Source organism: Misgurnus anguillicaudatus, chromosome 20, assembly GCF_027580225.2.
Source record: "Misgurnus anguillicaudatus chromosome 20, ASM2758022v2, whole genome shotgun sequence".
NCBI classification, from domain to species: Eukaryota; Metazoa; Chordata; class Actinopteri; order Cypriniformes; family Cobitidae; genus Misgurnus; species Misgurnus anguillicaudatus.
In genome coordinates, this window is record NC_073356.2 from 31,095,437 (window position 1) to 31,116,520 (window position 21,084).

The window sequence follows — 21,084 nt, forward strand, 5'->3', positions numbered from 1 at the left end:
TGGGAAAAAGGTTGATGTGTTTTCGTTAAAACTAGACAAAGAGTGTTTAAGAAGCTTGAATGTAAATTTCTTTATCATATGCTTATTCAATTTCTGAGTTAAAGTAAGTGTAATGATTGGGGCCAGACAGGCAAGCACGGGGAACTCAGAGGTAGCCATCTTGGCTGTGGCAGGGAGCACAGGAAACTCATGAGCGGAAAGCTCTGGAGCAGACTCATGGACCGAAGCAGCCTCTGGAGTGGACTCATTTTTAAAAGCTGTTGCATCTGCCTTGGAAGAGGTAGAAGTGCAGTGAGAAGCCCAAACAAACACAGGCAGCACCGATTACAGTGGTGAAACATTGGACTTGGGGGCTTTGGCGTGGTGGCCAAGACCGCATGGACGTTGCCACAAACACTGGGCTCGCGATCCTCAATGTCAGGCATGCTGAAGTCTATGATCAGCCAAGCTCGGACATTGCCTACTTATTGCCACCCCATCCAAAAAACTTTTAGGAGTAATGTCCTCCTTGACCTCCCCCACTGTGAACGGGGAACAGACTATAAACAAAGCATGAAAATCATTCAAAAATTGGAAAAATCAGTGAGGTAAGCAATGTCCTAAAAGTCTCAGGTGTTGTCCTTAAGGGGGCAATTATCATAATGCAGGCAAATCAGTTTAACTGCTGGATGTGTTGTGGTCAGTCGTTTTGTAATGATTGGGGCACAGACGGCAAGCAAAGGAGCATGATGTGAAACAGATCCACACGCAATATTGGTTTATTTTAATAATCTACAGGGTAAATTACACAAGAAAACCAGTAGAAAACCACAAATGACAAAACCGAGTACCAGGTAATCCAGGGCATGATCAAACATGTTACACATAAACAACAACTGACAACTAAAGACACGCAGGGCTATAAACACTCAGTGAAAACTACTGAACCACAGAATCACTATGGCAACAAACAGGGAGATGAGTATGGCCTAAATTAAAATCAATTGTAACAAACAAGGGAGCCTCAAGTATAAACATCTGAATGTATACATCTGTATGTATGTAAGCAATAAGGTACGAGAGGCTGTGCTGTATCATGAATAAGTAACGGCTGAAGGGCGTTGTTAGGCACGACGCGAAGCGGAGTGCCTGCAACCCCTTCAGCCGTTACTTATTCACGATACAGCACTTGCCTCGAGTACCTTATAGCTTTTATAAAACGGTTACCACACAATATTAAAGTAAAAAAAAATTAGTGCAACTTTCATGAAGTTAAATCAATAAAAGCATTCCTTCCACTAGAAAAAATAGTCCCTGACTGCGAACAACAACATGAAAGCTCAAATAAAAACAACAAACTGTTCTCAGACTTTGTCGCATTATATGTTTATGTGTTGCTAAGGGTGTTGCTAAGGGCGCAGTGATATTAAATAGAACCGTTGGGTGAAGCGGTCATAGCAGTGTTTTATCGTGAATAAAGCACACCTATTGACCAATCAGAATCAATGATTGGAACTAGCCGTTTTATAATGATCCATAATACGCCTTGTTAAGTCCTCCGCCATGTTGATTCCAAAACGAGGCTGTGAGGGATGGACGTCCAGAGCGTGTGTTTTAAACTTATTGTTTTGTACTAGGATTCTGGTTCATTCAGCCATCAAATTTCCACAGGACAAAGAACTTCAGGAAACAATTAGATGGGACATATGACCTAATTTCAGATGAGAATATAGCGCATTGTGTACATATTATCTGTTCTGGATATTAGCCTGTTTCGCTAATTTGTCATGTTGTAAGCAAATTTACTTTTCTTTAAAACACCAATATAGTCCTATAACTATAAGGGCATATCTCCAGTTTGTTGTGTTTGCAGAAGAGTTATGCTTGCGGTAAGGCTCTGGAATGTGTACCGTTTTCATTATTGATTCTGCTATAAGCCTAAACTATATGTATTATGATTTTATACTTGCTCAACCGGTTTAAGCTTAGCGAGTCAAAACTTAGTGTTCTTGATAAGTATGCAATTAAAGAGAGATGAATGTGTGAACTTATTTCCTGAATTTCAATTTTAAGTGCTGTGGGAAATAAGAGTGCATGAGTTCAGGTCCAATAACATTTGAAGTTTGATTTAAACTCTAAAATTGTACTGCAATCAGAAGATGTACTGCAATCAGAAGATTCTGCAGACTTATAACAAAGTAAGAAAGAAACGGCTCTTTTATAAACTATTGACTAAAAGACTATTTTAACCCAACAGTATATGTGCCATGGATTTCTTAATTATAAGAGTGTAAACAAATAGCTAAAATGAAAAATGTCCAAATGTCCACTTTGGATGAAACAGACTACTAAGAAAAAAAATAAATTTTCTATTTAAATCTATAGTGTTATAAAAATAAAAAAAACAATTTGATGTTTGTTTTGAATTTACCTAAAATTAACACGTGATATTATACTTCATATGTACTAAAAAAAATCTTTAGCATTATTTACACTTACCTTATATGTCTGAAGATAAATATACCAAAATAGATGTCAACAATGATTCTGCTGTCAATCCAGTGTGTGCTTTCGGTAGAAACCCACAGAGAGTTTAATCTTGTTCAACAAACAATAACACGCTATGTCTGGAAATTACACCCAGTAGCGCTGGTTGGTGCTTGAAGTCCTTAAAAGTAATAACCTCATATGACTTTTACAATCACTGTCTGAGTCTCTCCAGATGCATTCATCTGTAATAGAAAATGCAGTACTCTATATTTGTATTATTATTTATAGATATAGGATACTCTAAATTTTTAATTAGAAATTGCAGAATTTGACCTACTGGCCAGAGAAACATCAACTTTACCAAATTAACTGAACGCAAATGTTAGATGACAAAACTGAGCTCAATGTCATAACATTGAGTACTATTTATCATACATTCACCTGTTGTGATTGTTTCCATGTCATCTGTGAAGATACGACCTGCATTCTGACAGGACCTTCCCTGCTAAAGTCATGTACACATCAGTCTCAATGGGCCATGGAAAGTGCTTCAATATTTTCCACAATGAAATCAAAAGTGAGAATCCATAAAAATGGAATAAAGAAGCAAAATAGGAATCTTATTGATAAAACTTTAATATTAAATAATAATTAAATATAAAAAATTAAACAAAATTCAAATGATACCCAGTCCCACTTCACACTGCTTATTAATCAAACATGACAATTATAAAATTGGCTATTCAGAAAACCTTTCATACATCAAATTTTTTCACATTTCTTTTGTGGAAAGTTCAAAAACAAACAATTGATTATCTTTAACATTCAGAAATATAAAATATACACCAAATATAAAAAATTATTGCAAGGCTAAACAGAAAATTCTATAAACACTTTCAATGGTTTAACTCCTATAGGCCTTTATGAGCCTCTATGTAAAATTGACTCCGGCTTTACACAGTAACAAAAAATGACATCACTAGATTACCTGCTAACTGGATATTTTATTAATTTAACCAAGTAATAAGGAATATGGTCATTTGGAGGTAAAAAGATCTTCACAAGAACACATCTTCCAGAATTTAAAACAATGGGTTGTACATTACTGTAAAAAAAATCATGCAATTCAATTGAACCTATTTTTTTACGTTTTGACTTGAGATAAGTTGACACAACTTAGAAAAACAAGCTGAAATTGTTTAATTTAATTTGTTAAGTTAAAGTAACATACAAAATGTATGCTGAAATGTTACATTTTTACAGCATGCTTAAAAACTTAATGTAAAAAATAGCTACCAAAAAGACAAACCAAGACCATAAAACATATGAAACAATATGAAATTACCTATTAAGAATGCATGCTTTAGTTTAGCTAAAAAATTACAAAACAGAAAAATTATTTAAAAAATCTGTCCCACATCCCTTGAAAAGAGTGCAGTTCTTCTCTCAATGACCTCATTTAGACAGCTAATGAAAGTTTCTCAAGAACTTCAATCTCTCTGGAAACATCTAAAAAGGACATATTATATATTACTGCATGAACATATCTGAATACATTGTGGATTTTTTATAATTCTCTATATAGCACTTTTGTCACAGTCTACACTTTTTGGAGGATTTCTCTCAACTACCACTGGGCAGTCTCCACTTGGATGGTAGCCTACAGCATCAGCCATAGCATACCAGATCATTCCCTACACACTATAGTAGTAGAGTAACAGTTTATTTGATGTGAATTGAAACAAGGCCATGGCTGGCAGAGGCCAGAAGGCAAATTTGACCAAGTCACTGTGGTGGTTACCCAATAACCCTTCATGAGAAACACTCTGCAATTTTATAATAACCACAAAGAGTCAGACCTTATTTCATCTAAATAACAATGCCTTTATAGGATCCTATTACTGTGGTGATGCATTAGGACCCTCCCAGACAACAGGGTGAGCGTCACCTGCTAGCCTTACTAACACCTTAGTTTTCCCAGAAAAGTCTCCTATCCAAGAATTGTCCTTGCCTATTTCTGCATATCTTTTTGTATGGTTCAGAAAAGCTTCTTACCTAAAAGAGTTGTGTTGGTTGTGAGAAGAAAGAGCTCAATTGATTTGTTCAGCTCAGATTCCAGGTAATCCTTTATGTACAGCTTCAGAAAGAAAAAAAAAGATGTTATTTATAGATAAGCTGACCAGGGGTGTGTTTCCCAAAAGCATCGTTAGCCAACTACTGTCGTTAGTTTCTTCATTACTGACAAAGTTCAACAACTTGCTGTTTTCCCAAAACCATAGTTCAAACAAACATTTTTTTCAAATAATCTTTCCCTAAGGTTCTTTGAGGAACCAAAAATGGTTATTTTATGGCATTAATAAAGAACCTTTTAAGCACCTTTACTTTTCAGTAGTCTATTTTTATTAGATAGTGATCTCTCTCTTTCAGTCTCTTTCACTAGGTGTTTGGAGTGTCATGTGTGTGGCTCGTCATGTCAAAATATGTGGTTGGTGCATCATGGAAACGTATGTGCATCACGTTTCATGTCAAAATACATGCCTGCTGTATAGGCGTCGAAAGTGTTCATGATAAAAGTGACGCTTGGGTCTAGCAAAACATGATTACACATGAGATTAAAGAGCCTGGTCTCACTGATAATACGTAGTATTTACACGTAACTTTAAAAAACAAAAAACATACACACCGCCAGTGTTGTAATGTAACGAAGTAAAAATACTTCGTTACTGTACTTAAGTAGAAATTTCACGTATCTGTACTTTACTTCGCTATTTAAATTTATGTCAACTTTCACTTTTACTCCACTACATTTTCTAGATAAAATGTATACTTTTACTCTGATATATTTCCACTAAGCATATTCGTTACTCGTTACTACAAAATAAAATCAAGAAATGTGTGCGACCTCAAAAAAGGAGGTTTTGGCGAATCAGTGCTTCTAGATTGATTTACGCACGCTCCGCACACTCAATGAGAGGCATCCAGCTGCAGCCCCGCAGACTCACTTCTGGCTAGCTGACGTCATTTCCGTATCGTCATTCACTTTTCAAATTTGACGCGCCATGCACATGTCAGCGGTAAGAAAAAATAATAAACGGTCGATGATTTATAGGTCATGTCTTCAAATGCACAAACTAGCTAAACAGTTTTAGGGGGCAGGAATGAGGTGTGGTGTGCACAGTGTACAATAGTTTATTTGGAACAGTTCATGTTTTATTTTCTCTTGAAATCGGCACTTCCCCCACAACCTTACGGGCCGGACTGTTGCATCTTCATTCTGATGGTCAGATTTGTCTGTGTGTAATTTCCAATAAATATTGCAAAACCACGAAGTGTTAATTTGATCTGGATTGTTTGGTAAATTGTCTGATCATGTGAGTCTACGTATATCTTAAAAACAGAAGTGGTTACATTTACAAAAAAAAACACCTGTGGCCAATTAACATGTACAAGTATGTTGTAATGACAAAACGATCAAAGTCCATTGATCTAGGCTGAATTTAAGTCACAAAAAAATAGTGAAATGATCTGAACAATATATATTTTCAAGGTGGTTCTTGTGAATGCAGTTTGCATGAATTATTGATGTGATAATATTAAGCATATTATTGAGAATTGTTTTATGTAAAGAGATATTATAAAGATCATATTTCAATTTGCACACCGATTTTATATTATATATTTTAAGTCATTAAAGTAAAATGACAATACGGAAAAGACGTGTGCAATTAAGCCTACAAAAAATGTCTATCCACTGGTGAAAACCGAAAATAAATATGCTGTCTATCCAGAGATGAAAATATAAAATAAATATGCTGTCTATCCAGAGGTGAAAATATAAAATAAATATGCTGTCTATCCAGAGCTGAAAATATAAAATAAATAAGCTGTCTATCCAGAGGTGAAAATATGAAGTAAAATTGCTGTTCATCCAGCGGTGAAAACGTAAATTAGCGGCGAAACGGAAATGACGTAGGCTGTCTATCCACTGGTGTCCAGCCACTGGTGTCTAGCCGGAGGTGAGTCTGCGGGGCTGCAGCTGGATGCTATTGGACTCAATAAGGGAGGTTTTGGCGAATCAGTGCTTCTAGATTGATTTACGCACGCTCCGCACACTATTTCACGCACACTCTATTTTAGCGTAGTGTTGCCAAAGGATGAGGAAGCACAACTGTAACTGCAATGACCTACCTCCCGTTATCGTAATCGACCACCCCGACGATGAACACGGTGAGAAAGCTAACGTTATACATCCGTGGCCGTATTTGTAAGAAATGTTTTTGTACATTGGAATTAAAGATTCCCGATTACCGAATAAAGTGCCTCTTATGCCTACCGAAAATCACTTACATTTTGTCATTTAAAAACTTCCCGTCCAACCTGAAGAATCACATCAAGGTACTTTAAAATAATAGTTATTAAGTAAAGCCACAATGTCAATGTGATTAAACATTAGTTATCATAAGCCGTATTAGATAATTATCTGTCTAATGTGATGGCCAGGCGCACATGTTTAACCCTCTGGGGTCCGACCATTTTGGGACACTCTCAGAGGTTCTGACATGCTCTTACATTTGGTCTTTTTTCAGTTGCTTTAAAACATAATAATGGGAAGTGTCTCATACCACTGCGTTCAGCACAAACTGGGCTAAAATATTATATGAGCTACATGTATGTACATGTTTGTATTTTTGAGAGAAAAATGTTTATGCGTGGTTTTTAAAAAAGCAAAATTTTTAAGTCACTGATATAAATCCACAAAACCCATACTAAACATGTTTTACCAAGACTTTCCTAAACATAATCTAGTAGTCTAGAGTTTTTTCTTTAAAATGTTGTGACAATCACCATGCCTACTTATTCACATAAAACAATGTATTCATTTAGAAATTGTAAGACACTTTTTGTTTAGACGGGCTGTATGCAAGAAGGATTGATTGACAGCAAGCAAACAAAGGCTCGCATAATGAGCTGCATAATGAGGCAGGAATGTGAGAATGAACTACAGTGAAGAATGTGAGGACAAACATGTTTGTTTGAGGTTTATTAAGTTAACAATATAATCAAAATAGAAATGATGGTTAGTAGGACATTTTAAGTTTATTTGGAAACATACCCTATTCCTAAAACTTTGTATAAACTAAGAAACTGATACACAACAAAGCTGTAAACTTCGTGTGGCTCATGTTACCATATAACTTTATGTCCAAAAAGTGTTTTTCCACTTCATAGTTTTGTACTGATGAGAGAGATGCATACCTCTAAGAGAGTTATAAACAACTGTTAGCATAAATTGTCCACAGAAATACCTACTTATATAACTGATGGGTAAATGTCACTGATACTAAGTTACATTCATATACTAACTTGTACATAAACTTAATCTCAGATAAACATCTGCAGCAATTAATATAGATGCCCATCCCCTTATCGTCTAGCTTCTGTTTTAAACGTGTTTCTGTAAGCGCGTATGAACTTTAAAAACACATCGCATGTGCGCGAGCTCGCGTCTCTGTGTAACGCAGCGCTCATAAAAACGGTATCGCGTGTAAAGCGCAATGTATGGAATTACCTTGCATGTAAACAATATGGAATCATTTTACAGCAAATCTCGCAGTGCAGCATTTACTCAAAGTTGCCATGACAGATACGAAAGTGAATAACTGTGTCTTAACACTGTACAACATGTAACAGATATCCGCCATTATGAGAGGTCACGCGTACTCGTTTGTAAATAAGCATGTAAACATGGAATCATATTACAGCACACACTTAAAAGATACAGCAGTTCAGGCTTACTGAAAGTTTCCACGAAGGATATTTAAGCAATATCGCTCGAGTAGGAGTGTGATATAGCTCTATATCGTGCCTCTGGCCTAATCACAGCCGTGATGATATAGAGCTATATCACACGACTCCGAGAGCGATATTGCTTTTATACAACAGTTCGATGGCACACGTTTGAAAAACGAAAACTAGAAAACAACAACGGAGTTATTTTAAAAGCCTCTTTGTTTGAGAACTACTTCTTCCGCCACGGATTTGAGGGCGGCCAGAATGACAGGTAAAACTTTCGGCTGCTTTGAAGCTCATAACAACTCAATGGACGGAAAAGCCGTTTCTTTATATTACCGTTTCTTGGTCACAAAGTGTAGTTTTAAGATTAGTTCAGTCGAGAATGTATCTGTATTATATTTAAATCTGCAGTCGATTAGTAAAGATAGCGCCTGTTTAAACGTTTACTTAGTGAGATTCGGTACGAATGAGAACCAAAGCATGAGCGGACATCAGTGTTCACTCGCCCCGCTGACCACCGCCCTCTCTGGGCTACATCTCTGAAAGGGATTTCCTGGCTCTCATGTTGGCCTTGTTTGTTTATGATCGTCAAAATGAGATCAAATCAGCAGTATTTGGTGTCATGATCAAACTAGTACTTGGTTTTTTATTCATATTTAGTGTCTTTTGTGTTGTTATTGTTTTGGCGCGAGGTAAAAGTTAATAAAACTATACTTGTGTAACGTTACTATTGCTTTCTCATTTATTCTTAACGCGATACGAGCACTCGATTATTATTATTAAACTTTGTTCTTGTCAGTACTATACAAAACTGTTTTTTTATAAGTGTCAGAGAGATGTTTTTTGCATGCTGCTTATAAATATACCAGTGGCGATATCTCATAACATGTTTTAATAGTCACGTCACGATAAAGTAAATGATCAATGTCCACATTTAAAAGCTGCGGTGCTTACCTGCAGTTCCACGGTGTTTTCGCGTTCTGATAAAAGATATAGCTCCAGAAAAAAACGAGTGTTTATATTCCTCTTTCCAAGTGTTAATCGTCCACACGATGTGACAAGACATTTCTCCCATTAACTTTAACGTAACATCCAAGAGTGCTGATCTTTGACTGATCAGACTGATTTATGAGCTAGTAAACTAATAAGACACACGGAGAGTGATTCAAACGGCGCGTCTGTGTTTTTCCATTCAGAGATGAGCCTGCTTAGGACCTCCATTCACTAGGTGGCGGAATAATACGAAAGGTGAAGCGGTTACAGTGCCGTTATCAGCACAATAATGTATAGCTCTTAGCCAATCAGATTCGAGAACCAGAAAGAACTGTTGTATAAAAGTGAATAACTGTGTTTAACACTGTTACAGCATGCAACAGTGAAATCCGCCATTACGTGAGATCGCGTCCGTTTGTAAACAATGCGAAACTTTTTCAAACCGAAGCGTGTAGTCTGCTAAGGTTGCCTAACGTTACTGTATGTAGGCTGAACTGCACAAGCCATGAGCATATTAAGTTACTTGATAGCAAATATAAATGGTATAAATTAACTGTTAACGTTACTTACTTCTAATCCAGCAGTGCGTTCTCCATTGTTCTTCTTAGGTAACGTTAAAGATAAATGCTTCTCTTCCTCAATGTCCAGACACAAATGAAGATATTCCTCACGTGTGTGAATAAAGTTTATAATCCAAACATGCGGTAAAAAGTCTTTAAATCTGATCAAACTTTACGCTTTGCTTGTTATGGTTGAACAGCTCGTGTCTTCATTACCATGTCAACAGCTGTGGGTGTGACCAAATTAAAGATAATGAAGTCAGCCAGGAAAAACGGTACTCTCTTTACTTCAATGCAGATTACATAAACTGGCAATATTTGTTTTCGATTACATTTAGCTTGTTTAAAAGTAGACATTTCAGGCTTTCTTTGGATGTGTGTATCATGCTCGTGTGACGAGTAATCGCGGAGTTTCAATTGATTTTTGTAACGTGTTTTGAGAGACAGCTGGCGGAGACAGAAATGTCTGGATGCACACCCTGTTTATTTTCTTTATTTGACAAAAACACAAAGATCTGTTGTTATTGTGAATGAACACATATTAAAGAAGACCCTTTATCGTTTCAAATGATGTCAAACACGTAAGTGTATGATTATTAATGATGGAGTATTTTAAGTTGATTCTGCCATGATAAGGAAAAAACACGTCAAAACGCGGCCCCGCGTTTTTGGACCCCAGGGGTAATAAACGTCAACGTCAACGTTACACCGCTGATTTTCCCATGGATTTATTTAATTCAGAACTCTCAAATGAAACACGCTTAACTGTTTATGGTAACATTATAGCATAACTGCCGGCCGAATATTCCCTCCGGTAGGCTAATGTTAGATTGAGAAATATTTTTTTTAAAAACTGCTAGTTAATCAGTGGCAGGTTAGAAAGAAAGTGTTAAGGACTGTATTCACATCTTCAAAAGCATCATACGTTTTGTCAAACTTGAGATTTCCTTTTATGTTAATTAACTCAAAACTCAGTGGTTATAGGATAATGTTGTGCTAATGCTATACATTGTGAATGTACGCTTGCATTGTTGATCAAAGTCACAGTGCTTTCATTGCCACACAACGAGTTGGCATTTTTTTCTTAGTAGAGCAGCTAACTTAAAGGGATACTCCACTTTTTTCAAAAATATGCTCATGTTTTGAAATAAATAAGTTATTATTTATTTTTCTTTTTTACCTGTAGTTCATACAAAAGTGAAATTTTTGCTTTTTTATTTGATGTCAGCTCTAAAAATATGCTGTTTGCTCTTTGAACTTAAGAGAATTGTGCCTGAAAAGTCCTGGAAAAGACAGATTTTCATCTGATGATTGAGATTAAAAGATAATGGGAACCCTGAATATGCTTTACTATAAGAAAGCCACAATAAAGTTCACAATCAAAGTTCTAACAGCTTGCTTTAAAAAAAAACTTTTTACTTTTACTTCAAATACTTAAGTACATTAAATATCAGAAAATTACTTTAAGACTTTTACTTGAGTAATATTTTAAAAGACAGCTTTCACTTCTACCAAAGTCTTTTTCTAGTACAATACTTGTACTTTTACTCAAGTATTGCTTTCTAGTACTTTATACAACACTGCACACCGCAGCAATGCTCAACCACACGTTTGAGACCTCCAGACGTGCGTCAACATGTCTTCACATTGACTTAACATTGAAATTACTTGCGCTTGACGTCTCTACCGTGGCTGGTGTGAACGCAGCATTAAAGTTATTAATCCAAGAGAACGTTGATCCAGTTTCCATCTGTCATGGCGCATTTGTTTACATTTCAAACGTACACCAATGGAAATGACGCAAATATGTCATGTGGCACGCAAAGAGCAAATTAGCTTTTGATATCACTGCCGTAAAGCAATGTGTCATAAAGCTTCTTGAGGCGCAATATTTGAATTCAAATTTATTTTAGCCTATAGACCCTTTTACTGTTTGTACACAATGATGACGTGGCAATGTATGTGTGCACATTTTGGCAACAGGAGTATGGCAAGAATCAGCAGTGAAGAAACACAGACAGAGAAAGTTATTTTAAAAAGTTAATTTTATCAACTTTTTCAACACAGCTACCATTAGTATATTATATAAGTGCAACCAAACGCAACAACATGACATTTTGATGCTGGGAAACCGTTTTAATAAACTTTCTGAGTTGCTTACACGTTAGAACCACTGGGGAACGACACCACTTCTGTTGCCAAGATGCGCGCGCAGTCTATTTGATCACATGCGTTGTAAAACGGTCTATAACAAACACGCAATCTATTGCTGGTTGCCGATGAGAACTCGGATCAAGATCGCTGGATAAAGGGCTGAATTTGGATCTGTTCTTCGCAATCGTATGATTTAAAAAAATGTGGATTACAGCACATGAATAAAAGTAACATCTTTTTTGAATTTATGTTGTATTTTAGTGTAATTATTGCTTAATAGTAATAACAATGTATTGCATAGAAGACAGCATAGGAGAAAACGTGTTTTTGTGTGTCATTGCAAACAAACTAAATATTAAAAAATTGTTAAACAAATACAGAAATGTTATTCATTTTAAAGTTTTAAAATGTTCAATAGTGTGAATTCTTTCAATATCATAATCATTTTATTAGGTAAATGGGTAAACTGTCTTAAATAAATAAGTCAGAAAATATGACTGAAAACATGTCATTAATATGAGTAAGAAACGCCAATGCCCGCGATTTTAATATTTATGAATAGGAATAATTTATGTACAAATTTGTACATTTGTAAAGCTGTAAATACGTAAATAATTTACATATTAGTCCTGTCAAAACGACGATATTATACGTAAAACCACACTGAAACGTAAAAATACACACGTATTCTCATGAGATCACGTTGGATTAAGCAAGTATCTAGCAAAGCGAGTGTCTCTTTTATCATAAACACTTATGAAGCGTCTGTAGCAGGCACGTACTTTTACATGACGCACATAGGTTCACTTGACGCAAGGAACACATATTTTGATATGATGATGCACGCACCTGACAATGTTTGACGAGTTTCGCATTTGTGCCACCTCGGAAGTCACGAGCTGCCACTGCTCTCTTTATACAACACACACAAATATATAAATATAAGATATGAGATTAAGAGAGATTAAATACCTTCAAGGTTCTGAATCCTTCAAGCACTTCATCTTTAACCTCACTGAACATTTCATCTTTTAATGACTCAATAGTTTCTGTAAGAATCTTCTGCATTTTTATGAATGATCCTTTTCCTGTTACTTTTGCCGCTTCTAAAAAAATATAACACCAATATGAAAACAATACAAAGACTAAGATAAAGGTCTAATATACTATGCTGCTTTACTATAGTATTAAAAATTATATATGACCCTGTCTATGAAATCCAGGCTATAGTCTCATTATCTAATTAGATTAGGACCATCAACGTTTAATTTCACTCAATGATTTCAATTTAATTTACATCTTTGATATTACCATACTCAATATTAAAGATAATAAGGTTATTTACAGAATGTTCTTTACATTAGGTAGAATTGTTTTGTGCAAAAATAAACAGTAAATCGTTAAAAAAATACTTAGCTGTTTTTTACAGGTAGGTTCACATATTAAATTAAAATGAATAAACAAAAGGAACATTAGGAACTTTTACATTTTTAAAACGGATTATTACTTGCATAAATGAACTTCATAAAATGAATCTACTTTTATGCATTTATTTGGTTAAAAGTGAATGAAAAGACTCCTTTATTAATTCATTTTGATGCTGACTTACTTTCATAGCAAGGAGACATTTTTTTCTGGATAGTTTTTTCAATTAAGTTGTACATTTTCTTTTTCTTCCTAAGGATTTTTCTGTTGCATGATGCCCTCAGTTTGATTTCCTATCAGAGGGTTGAGGTGGGTAAAGAACATGACCTTTAACTTGAATTGCATTTAGCGTGTTGCAGTCAGTGTGTGTGTTGTGCAGCTGTAAGGTACCTTTCCTCAAATATATCTCTTTTCACTTAAATAAGCATTACGTTAGCAGCTTTACAAAGACTAAACACATCTCATATCACTTTTTATCACACTAGGTTAAGTTTAGATTATTTTTCTTTGAGAAATTGAGTATGTAACTTAAACATTAATTCTGCTTGACCTTGAGTTTTGTTATGTGCAGCCTATATGTATTTTGCTGTTTAATCTATTTAATTGAAATAATACTATAAGGACAGATGTCATGGATTTACCTGAGTTTTGATGAAGTTCTGAATGTGATGAAACAGTGAAGATCTGGAGTATGGGTTTTCTCTTTGGATTATACTGAATTTATCAAGATGTTCTTGGATTGATTTTCCAGTTTTTTCATTCTCACTAAAGACAGAAAAAGTTGGGTTGAGTACTCAGTATGTTTAAATGTAAAGTTTTTTAGTAAGATAAAACATATTAGTAACATTTCCATAGCACAAAAACACTTACGAAAATATAATAGGGAACTCTTCGTTTATGTTTTTCTTCATGTGACGGGCCAAACACTTGTTGAGATCTAGGGTCTTTTCCCAGTTTTTTGATAATGGCTTATAGCGGCCATTATTCTTGCACAAAAATTTAAGGATTGTATGATATCCTCTATTATCTTTTTTCTTTTGAATTACAACACACAAAATACAAATTGCAGTTACAAAACTATAAAGACAATGTAAATTGAAATGTCGAAAATGATATATCAATTACACTTACAGGTTTAATCAGTTCTGTCTTTGCATTCTCAAGAGATTGTTGCACTGACTCCAATACACCTTTTGAAAGACATTGATCCAGATTATTTTGAATCTTAGCAAACTGACAATCCAACTCATTCAGTGCCTCATTTAAATTCTTCTTCAGGTCATCGTGGAATCTGGCTTTTACCTGAACCTAAAAAGCACAAATATCCTCAGTAAATTAAAAACACAGTAAAATACATGTAAGCATCTTTCTTTTGTGCAATAATTCAGACTCCAGATACCAATGCATCATCTGTACTTGGTAGGAAACTTTGGATCAAGTACAAAACTCCCATGGCTTCATTGACATAATCTCTGGCCAGTTCTCGGTTGATGCTCCTGTTATGATTCTACAGAACTACCTGCAGCTTTGGAATTTCTGCAATTCATTTCCAACATTTAAATATTATGTATTTTTGAAGTATTTTACCCTAGCAGTCTACTTGTATAATAATGCTTTACCTGTGTCAGTTTTTTCCACAACTGGACTCTGCTTGAAGAAAGCCTTGGAGCTTACAGTAAATACATCAATGCTGAATCTCTCCATCAATTTCTTCAAAAATAATATTTAAATGGTAAATGTGATCACAGTTAACAGAAATATTATCAGATGATGGTAACAGAAGTATTACTTTGATTCCAGGATTCAAATTTTTTAACTTTTCTTTCATTTTTTTCTTGGTACGGTCATTTCTGTCAAGTATGCAATCTGCTATCGGAGTCTGAAAAGATAATCCACAAACGATTAACTAAGCCAAACAAGAATTATAATGAAACAAGAAAAACTAGTAAAATGTAGGGTTTGTCAAAACATACACCATCATGGTTCTATAAGTAACAATGTGGTATTGTGTCTAGCTGTGGTCAAACATGGTAACAACTGACACAACAATAAACCACCTACAGTAGACTCATTACACTTTTTACTAATTTTGTTCTGAACAATTGCTGCTTTGGTAACACTTTAAAAATATTTGTTGACATGAGTTAATGCATTAGCAGGAACAATCAATCAAAAAAATATTGTATTAATCGTAATTAAAGTTAATTTCAGCATTCATTTTTTTTTAAGTCAAGTCACTGTAAACATTAGTTAATGCATAATAAGCTAACATAAACAACTGTATTGGCATTAACTCACATTACAGTTTTTCTCAGTCGCTTTGGTATATTTCTCGAAGCATACTCACAAAGTGCATTTCTCAAAACAATTTGTACAAATGGCAAAACATCATGGATAGCCTGCAAAAGCCACTCTCTTACTCAAAATCCTTAGTTCATCTCTCAAAAGTAAGTATCTGTGTCAATGAACATGTCAGTGCCATCAGAATGACAAGTCCTTGTGTCATTGCGGATAAGACAGTGAAATTGTTTAGTCATGTTGTCAATAGAAGTTTACTCTGGAGGGATGTTCTGATGTAAACTATGGCTAAAGTTTTGATGATAGTTATTGTAAATTGTAGGTTACACCTTAGTATAAGTTATGCGGGAGTTTGATTGCAAGAGACTGGGCAAAATTTACATTTACACTTTTACTGTTTGTTCTTTAATTTGTTGACAGGCCATTTCATTGCCATACAGAAAAGAAAAGACAGCAATGCATAGCACAAAGAAAAAACTAAATAGAAATGTTACAGTTTTTCTCAAAAAAACTTTCTCAAAGTCTTATTATTCTCTAAACTGTGAGTGCAAATGTCACAACTGTTTGCTGGAACTTCAGAACTTAATTGCATGTCTGCAAAATGAAGTTACACACCCAAAACATTTTATTCTTGCTTCAAAACCTGGTTATCTTGTCAGTAATTTGGCCAAGGGCACCAAAATATAAAGTATTTTTGTCATCGTGTGAGCAACACTGGTCAAAATGTTTAGTTGTTTGTTTTAGTTTTGTTGTTTTGTTTTAGTTGCTTGTCCAATTGCTGTTCATTTCATATTTCCTATGTTACAAAAAAATATAATAGAAAATAACTACAAAATAACCTCAATGAAAAACTAATTATTCTTGTTGGACATCCTGTCGCTCTTGTTGGACATCCTGTCGCTCTTGTTGGTCAGGCCAAAGATTTTCATCCACATCACATCTTATGTTTTCCATTGCCATGCACCAAGGAAAAAATCTCCAATGAAGCAGACATTACAAACAATATCAATGTCAGATATTTATGGAATGTACATGCATGTTTAGTAGTTTTTGATAAGTGAATGGATCGTTTTGAATGTGATGGCGTACACGATGACAAATGATTGAGAAGTTGTGAAGAGTTTGACAGTTTAAGTGAGAATTAACTCATCAGTTTTGATCAACAAGCCAAATGCAATTAGTTGTTGGGCAAACTGCAGACGATTGTACTTATTGTTTGCACACATGTGCCAAAGCATTTGCAATTTGCTCAAATCAATAAGAAATTCCAATCTGATGTGAACAATAAGCTAATTGTTTAGAGATCTGATCTTATTGTTTTGGAAAATAAAATTTTCATTTGAGAATTGAGCCAAAGCAATTGAGAAAAACTATAACATAGGACAATATCTTCAGGGAAAACTGTACATGCAGTGCTGTAGGGATTACACTGAAGTCTTCCTATACCTCCTGACCCAGCAAGCATGTTTGGCTAAAACAAGGCTAAATTTGGGCGGCCAGTGAGGGTCTATAGACGTCTAACCATAGCCCAAAAATAGACAATACATATACCTTTAGAACATGTAAAAGAAATGAAAGCAAACACCTTGAACACCTGTTGACTTTGCTTACATGTTGGAATATCATACAATCTTCAAGTTATTGTGGCAAAAATGACATGTAACCAAATTCAAGGTTATTTAGGGTAGAAGTGGGTTACTCATAGCCGGACTATATTGGGTCTATAGTTAGTCGTCATTTCAACGTCTCGGTTTTTGCTTGCTGGGGACATTCCTGTCTGTTGTAGAAAGTCAAGATTCATCTGGGAGCAATTTACCAATTCAGGACAGATTTATAAAAAAACGTCTAATGGAAATGTACAGAAATATGCTTTGACCAAACCCTGTATTATTACAACTTGTTCAATCATTTTGCATGTAAAGACTTATACTATGAACTAATGCTTAAATGTTGTAGGGGGTGAGACTATTCAACAGAGACCCATTATAATACATTTTGATCAACATGACATAACCAATTGATAATGTAGAAAAAAGCAGAGAATTGTACATAATCATTTGCATGGATGTACCAAAGCATTTGCAACTTGTTCAAAGAAATGAGAAACTGCTTTTTTGATGTGCACAAGTGACACGATGTGAGAATTGAACAAGCAGTTTTGAGAATATCAATTCTGATCTGAGAAATGTACCAAAGCAACTGAGAAAAACTGTAACAAAGATTAATAAATTAAACTAAAAAAAAAAACTATAGTGTTTATTCATGACATAAAAATGACTGGGTTAGTTTTGGGTTAAATTTTGGACAGAACGCGCACCACTGGGTTAAAATTGACCCAATCCTGGGTTGTTTTGACCTAATCCTGGGTTGTTTTAACCCAACTGCTGGGTTATAGTACCCAATGGTTGCATAACAACGACCCAACATTTAACCCAGCATGCGTTCTGTTCAATATTTACCCAAATGGGCTATTTTAAGAGTGTTGCATTCATGCTGATGCATTTACAAATTTTGACAAATACAACCTTATTGTTAGCATTTTATTATAAAAATACAAATGTCAAATAAATTACAAACAAGAATTAAAATGTATATAAAAAATATATATATATATATATATATATATATATATATATATATATATATATATATATATATATATATATATATATATATATATATATATATATATATATATATATATAATATATATATTATGGTTCTACATATACTATACCGTGTCAGGAAGCCGTGCCGATCTTAAAAAAAAGAAAAATGGTTAAAAATCTGAAACATTTTAATTTTTCTAATTTATGTAGGATATTGTAGATTTTGTGTTTGTAGATTTTGTCCCATGTCATTTCATTTTCTATTATTATTTGTAGTGATTTAATAGTACTAACCTGCAATAGGCTGTTGGATTAATGTCATCACTCATGGTACAGATGAAGTTTATGCTTTTGCATTCTCCTCCAGGTCCCAGCTCTTCAATGCAGTGCTTTAACATCTCCCATGGACCTTTGTCAGTAGTGGCTCGTTTGATGGCACTTACAACCCACACAGAAGAGCAATCTCTTAGTTTCTACAAGATTAAACATAAAAACATTTCAGATGAAAACACTCATTCCTCAAGCTCCCACCTAACATCTTTTTGTTGTCGTATTTTATTACAAATAAAATGTGTTATCTTAAATTGGATGAATTGAATTTGGCAAGTAAAATTAATCTTCATTCAAATCATATCACGTTAAATGGACATAATAGGCCTACACATAATTGTATACCATGGGGTCATGAAGTAAAAAAGCAAATATGATATTAGTTTAGAGCATTAGCTAACATGAACTATATGAGCAACATATTTGATTAATCTTTGTTAATTATAATGCAGATAACACAACAGAAATAAACACAACAAAGCCATACTGTTGTATCTAAGTAACATAAACAATCTTTTAAATCACAGTTAAAAAATATTGAAGGAAATTTTTGCGGTATTTACAGATCTCCAGAGGTCATCTCTTATCTTGTTGCAGTCTCCAGTACCAGGAAGATCAATTAGGACAATGTTCTCCAAGAGTTCATGAAAGTTTGGAATCTTAATTTTCACACTTTTCACAAGCGGCCAGTACCAACCACCAGGATGTAATTCACTATGTTGTATGTAGCATTCAATTTCATGGGCAAATTCAGAGGCCTGTTGAATAAACAATACTGATTTAAACATGGCTTTATTAAAGTGTGGAATATGTTTACATTTTTTATACATTTTGTAAATTCAGAAATGAAAACATTTGCATATAGCTTTCTAAAACTTACATTACATTTTGAGATGGTTATACTATTGTTGGGAGAAAGATTATCAATTTTAGCATATATGTCATGATCCTTGAGCTCTTCTAATGTTTTCATATGTGCATCTTCTCCATACAGTGCAGTGATACTTTCTACAGCACTTTTCATAATCTCATCATCCCTGTACTCACTGTCTTCTGATAAAACACTGACAAGATCTTGAAGTTCTTCCTCCCATTCCTGCAAATAAACAAAGCACCAAAACATGATGCTTTTCTTCTATGTAGCAGTTTTATTAAAAGAGAAACCAAGAACACCACTGATAGAATACTGAACAACAAAACCTCTTGAGAAATGAGTTCAATCTCTGCTATGTAGTTGGAGTCACTCAGATTTGCTTCCACTTGAGATAGAACAGCTGTACATGCACCGGCACTACCAGAGGGAAGTAGATCCTCTTTATCCAGGATTGCACTTATTAAAGTGCTCTTTCCTTCTCCTGATTTCCCAAAAATCCCAACAGTTGTTTTTTTCCTGTTTTCAATACATATCTTATCCATATTTGAAATGGCCTCTCTGTGCATAATGAGAGAGATAATTAGATGGTTCTCTAAAAGCAAGTCATATGAAGAAGTATATTTCACTTACTCAAGTACTTACACGATGTAGGATTTTATTGTAACCATAGATTGGTCAGTGAACTCTGTTGCTTCAATGCTAGCATTGACATGTTTCATTATCTGCTTTGTTTTCATCATGACGGTCATATCTGTGTTCAAAAAAAGTGCATTAGTACATAAATAAATAAGATTCAAGACACCATAATGTTCTCATGCTATTGTTCATGTGCTCTCTATTTAATGGTAACACTTTACAATAAGGTTTTTATTAAATGCATTATCTAACATGAACAAACAATAAAGTGTTCAGCATATATTAATTCTTGTTTATGTTATTAGTTAATGTCAATATAGGTAATATATACAGTCAATACAGGTGACAATTACAAGGGAGACGAGGGACAAGCCATTATTTAAAACAGGAATTTATCAAATCCTTGGGAACTTTTGGGATAATGTAAGTACACAACTGCATTAAATATATCACACTGTGCTAGTGGTTTTTATATTTTTATTACTAAAATAGGCTATTACAGTACATATTATGGCTTTAACAGTTATGCTTGATTATGGTTAATGCCAAAATTAACATGAACAAATATTAATAAAGGCTGAAGAAGTATTGTTCATTGTTAGTTCATGTAAGCTAATGCATTAATGAATTAATAACAAATACAATATTACTGTAAAGTAAACATAGGTCAAGATTTAATGGTTTATAATAAAGCTTGTTTTTCTTCTAACCCATTTGAATGTCTTTACAACATTTTCAATATACAGCAGAAGTAGCATGAAATATTTTTTTAAGTTCTTTTTTAAGCTTAAGAAGATTTCAATCTACTGCTGGTGTGCATTTTGAGAGAAAACGATGGCACTGATAAATTTAAAATACCTCACCCATATTGTAGGGGAGAGCGGGGTATGTTGTCACACTTTTCACACTGTCTAACATTTACTGAGCACCATACATCAAAATG

General features: G+C 34.4%; 2 protein-coding genes across 2 annotated transcripts; both read right to left on the reverse strand.

Annotated features, from left to right (window-relative positions):
* Positions 1-2,890: 2,890 nt before the first annotated feature.
* On the reverse strand, positions 2,891-18,445 carry LOC129454617 (nuclear GTPase SLIP-GC-like). The gene is made up of 10 exons (XM_073858516.1): positions 18,430-18,445; positions 15,184-15,273; positions 15,014-15,104; positions 14,526-14,930; positions 14,265-14,428; positions 14,036-14,159; positions 13,579-13,687; positions 12,942-13,075; positions 4,525-4,606; positions 2,891-3,978 (listed from the first exon to the last, which is right to left on the reverse strand). The coding sequence occupies exons 5-10, from the start codon at positions 14,303-14,305 to the stop codon at positions 3,929-3,931; spliced, it is 540 nt and encodes a 179-aa protein (XP_073714617.1). The 5' UTR covers positions 14,306-14,428; positions 14,526-14,930; positions 15,014-15,104; positions 15,184-15,273; positions 18,430-18,445; the 3' UTR covers positions 2,891-3,928.
* LOC129454618 (nuclear GTPase SLIP-GC-like) lies at positions 18,435-20,259 on the reverse strand. Its single transcript, XM_073858515.1, has 5 exons — positions 20,148-20,259; positions 19,832-20,063; positions 19,512-19,727; positions 19,195-19,389; positions 18,435-18,774 (listed from the first exon to the last, which is right to left on the reverse strand). Exons 1-5 carry the CDS (start codon positions 20,252-20,254, stop codon positions 18,568-18,570), a joined length of 957 nt encoding a protein of 318 aa, XP_073714616.1. The 5' UTR covers positions 20,255-20,259; the 3' UTR covers positions 18,435-18,567.
* Between the last annotated feature and the right edge of the window lie 825 nt (positions 20,260-21,084).